This window comes from Dendrobium catenatum, unplaced genomic scaffold (genome assembly GCF_001605985.2).
Source record: "Dendrobium catenatum unplaced genomic scaffold, ASM160598v2 original_scaffold_148636, whole genome shotgun sequence".
Lineage (NCBI taxonomy): Eukaryota > Viridiplantae > Streptophyta > Magnoliopsida > Asparagales > Orchidaceae > Dendrobium > Dendrobium catenatum.
The window spans coordinates 1-4,005 of record NW_021467064.1 but is presented as its reverse complement, the minus strand read 5'-3'; the positions used below and the strand labels follow the sequence as shown (position 1 = coordinate 4,005).

The following is a 4,005-nucleotide window of genomic DNA, read 5'->3' as shown; positions in this document are numbered from 1 at the left end:
AGAAGCATGTGGAAACAAGGAGTTCGCGATCATACCCTGTCTACAAATAATTCATTATCCTTCACATAACTACAGTGTGTTGTCTATAAATGAAGGAAATCAATATGACGACTATAAACAAGCAACAAATGTAACAACCTCCTCACATTCAACATCATATAGTCTGCAAATGAACACAACCCCATGTCAGTCAATGTATACGGGGAGAATATGCAATGAATGCAATTCACCTGGAAGCCAAACATCGAGGTACATATGGGTATACCAACTCATTGACAAACAACAAAGTCATAAATAAATACACACAGTGCCGTATGTGATGTTCATCATGATGTCTGCACTTAATATTAACATACAAACAAGCATATTGGATCATGCAAGTAATGACAAGTAAATATTGTACATCTGCCATATGTACAAGACATCTACATATCTACGAGTTGTCGTAACAGAAGGCAATGAATGCTACGACACCTTTATATCAACATCACTATTCAATGTTAAGCAAACACATTGATTCGCTGCAAGTGAAAACGAAAGATATACAACATATATACGCTCTTATGAACTGTCGTAGGAGACTTGTTATACATTCAATGCATCATCCCCAACAAAATGTAATATGGCTACATCAAGTATAAATGACTACGTGGGCCCTAACAAGCGTGTTTTTGATACACACGTGACGTTTAGGGAAGCTGCGCGGGCTAAATGATGAATCTAAGTTCGAACCCGATCATTCTCAACACAGTTCGAACCATTAAATAAATATGTGGTCATGAGGTCGATCAAGATATTTATTTTATACATTCATATTAGGCCTTCAAGGACTTTTATAAGAAAAATTAATCGATAAAATCATTCACCCGCATGGGCCCCGACGAGCGTGTTATTGGTACACACGTGACACCTAGGGATGCTATGCGGGTCAAATGGTTAGTCCAAGTTCAAGCCCAATCCTTCTAAGCGGGGTAGATGGAAGTTGACATGGCTCAAACCATTAAATAAATATGTGATCCCGAGATCGGCCGGGATATTTATTTTATATATTCTTATTAGGCTTTCATGGCCTTCAATAAAGAAAACTCGCCAGCAAAATCATAAAGCCTACGAAACCTGATCCTTTGTCGACAAGTTGACAGAGTCTACAAGGTTCGATCAGTTAGCAAGAATGATCCGAAATACCCCGATTTTGATCATGTTGAATGTTTATCTTAACCGGAGGGATTCACAAACACTTTCAAATGCATTCCAAGCTCCACCCAAATGCCCACAAAAAATTAAAAAAATTCTAAAATCCAAATATTCAATCAAATCACTTAAAGCAAAAATCCATCCACCATCCGCAACTGTTTATCGAGGTGGACAAAATCGAATGTAACATCAACTCACATGGAGCTAAATGCCTAATCAAAAATATCACTAGAATTCATTCTCAAATAATCTCATGACAGTAAGGACGTGTAAAGTGTCCTCTGACCGGCAATTTTGCCGCTAAATGGCACCGCAGGATAAACGTTTATGACCCGAGCCCCTCTGAACCGAGTGATTTTGCCGTCAAATGGCACTACGAAATACTGGTTATGGCCAGAGCTAATACGTTCCTTAGTGGCATCAAATTCTTATGATATGAATCAATAGGATATGATCGATAGAGCACAAAGCCCTCTATTAGCTAAGGTGTATTCAAATTTGTCCATTTAGACAAACATTCATCTTAGGTCTACAAGGTTCCCTTGGACGAAGCAACCCATGGCTGCCACAAGGATCATTCTGTTAGGTTGGGTCGACTACCATAGGATCTTGATCGGGTCCATCATCCATTCCCCCACCATACACTTTAAATACAAAATGATGAAATTTTTAATTTTAAACATCAAATCTTCAAACCCTTCAAACCTCCAATATCCTAAGCTCATACTGCTACTATATGTCAGATACCATATATCTATGGATACAACGTATTCACTCGACGACTAGCCTTAGTCGAAAGTTCTCTCTCATTATTAGGAGGGGTAATTAACTATAGGGGCTTGCGCCTATAAGAAACCAGAACTCAGATCATGAAGTCCTCATATAATGAGAGCAAAATCTCTTGGTAGTGTCTTATCTAAAAACGCATTTGCCTTCCAAAATTTACCCCGGAACTTAAATCCGTTAAAACTCCTCCCGAAGAAAGCAACAGCGGGCAGAGCCCTAGCCAAATTTTCGGAGCCCACAACTCTCTTTTGTTTAGACAGTTTTGTTGCATCCCATCTAACAGATTGTAGCCAGTATCATGCCATTGTGCTTCTCATGTATAAATTGTACAAAAAATCAAAGCTCAAATTCAAGTAAATCATTGTTATACGTAATTCTTGACAAGCGTCACATTAGAAAGGGGGGTCCGCTTTTAATTGTGGAGTTATTTCTTTTCATAAGCATTCACGCAAGAGATGTAAATACTGTGTCCCTTAGATACAAACCTGTAAGTTTAATAATCAGCATGCAGTTACCATCTAGAACCCACTCCCAGAACTACTGCCACACAAATTGGATGCATGTATTTAGGTCCAACAAATGTCTTATTTTGCCTCCGATGTCAGTCTTTTTCAATTTACCAAGTAACTATCTGCATTACTTAAATGTTAGGTTTATCTTGACAGATCAATTTATTATCACTACAAAAAAAAGAGGACAGAAATTAAGGTGCTTGAAACTATTTACCTCCAGAGATTTAATCAACCTATTGTTTTGCTGGTCATCATCATGTTTCTTCATAAGATCATATAACTTCCCCTGGTAAGCAACATTGATTTCTGAAATTATTTCAGCAGGTAGATCCTTAATGACACTCATATCAAGATGACTAACAGGTGGCAGTTCTGAACTAGCATTTTCATAAGAACTGGAATTGAATAAATTAACATGCAATGCATCTGAACAAGCAGCAGCCCTGTCAAAACACAACTGCGAATTTTCATGAAGCTTCCCATGGTGTTGCAAGTCTAGCAGGTGTTCTTCACTAGAAGACGATTCTGTAAATAGCAGGAAAAAAATTTTCATCACTGGACAAGAAATATACTTCACCTATAAAGCATATGACAATAGGAAGAATGAGAAATTTTAGAAAATGAAGGGTAGAATCCCCAAGAGGATTTTCTGGCACCCACAAAGTCAACACATTTTCTAATGCAACCTCTAAAACATAAAGGTGCAAAGTGTATGAAGCTGATGCGGGCCAACATCACATCTTATTATATATAAAGAGAGATTGTTGTTCGTTCGGGAAAAAATCCAAATGGCCTGAACCCCATTTTCAGGTCAGGTTCCAATCTTCAAGAAGTTAATTAATTTTTAAATAATCAGATTTCCTCTGATGATGATGCATATATCAAGGTTTATTTAGAACTGAGGAGTCAACTTCCTATGAGCGCATGCCCTCATAGTTAATTACCCCTCCTGCACGTGAAAGAATACTCTCAATAAAGGATGGATTACTTCAATATAATTTTCAATTTAAGCATTGTAATCTAAGATTTGTTTCGATTGACAGGAGATGTTTATAGATGATAGAAGTAAACCCGATCAAGATCCCATGATTTCGTCAACTTGAAAATATAAACGATCCCAGTCTACCAAAATTAATGACCCATAGTTCATATTGTCCAAGGAATCTGATTAGCATACATGAGTTACCCCCTTTCAGAGATCCTGAATAGACTGAGGTGATTGAGTGTAGGCTTTGACTTAGGATGAGGCTTATTAATCTATTTAGGAATTGCCCGTTAATTTGTTTGAGGATCGGACTTATTGTTCCCTTTAAGAGTTGCCCGCATGCAATTAAAATGGGGCTTATATCCATTGGGAAGTTCAAGTTTTTTTTTTTCTTTTCGCTTTGCATACTCATTCTTCGGTTTTAATATGAATAAATTTTAAATACTTGAGAGATGTCGAATGGATTTTAAGGTAGCATTCTAATCTATATATACTTCTTTTAAACATGGTTTAAAATTGCGCAATATG

At 37.2% G+C, this 4,005-nt stretch overlaps 1 protein-coding gene across 1 annotated transcript; it reads right to left on the bottom strand.

The window, feature by feature from the left end:
* Positions 1-1,964: 1,964 nt before the first annotated feature.
* Positions 1,965-3,060, bottom strand: LOC110116248. Its single transcript, XM_020849759.2, has 2 exons — positions 2,707-3,060; positions 1,965-2,611 (listed from the first exon to the last, which is right to left on the bottom strand). The coding sequence occupies exons 1-2, from the start codon at positions 3,043-3,045 to the stop codon at positions 2,597-2,599; spliced, it is 354 nt and encodes a 117-aa protein (XP_020705418.2). The 5' UTR covers positions 3,046-3,060; the 3' UTR covers positions 1,965-2,596.
* Between the last annotated feature and the right edge of the window lie 945 nt (positions 3,061-4,005).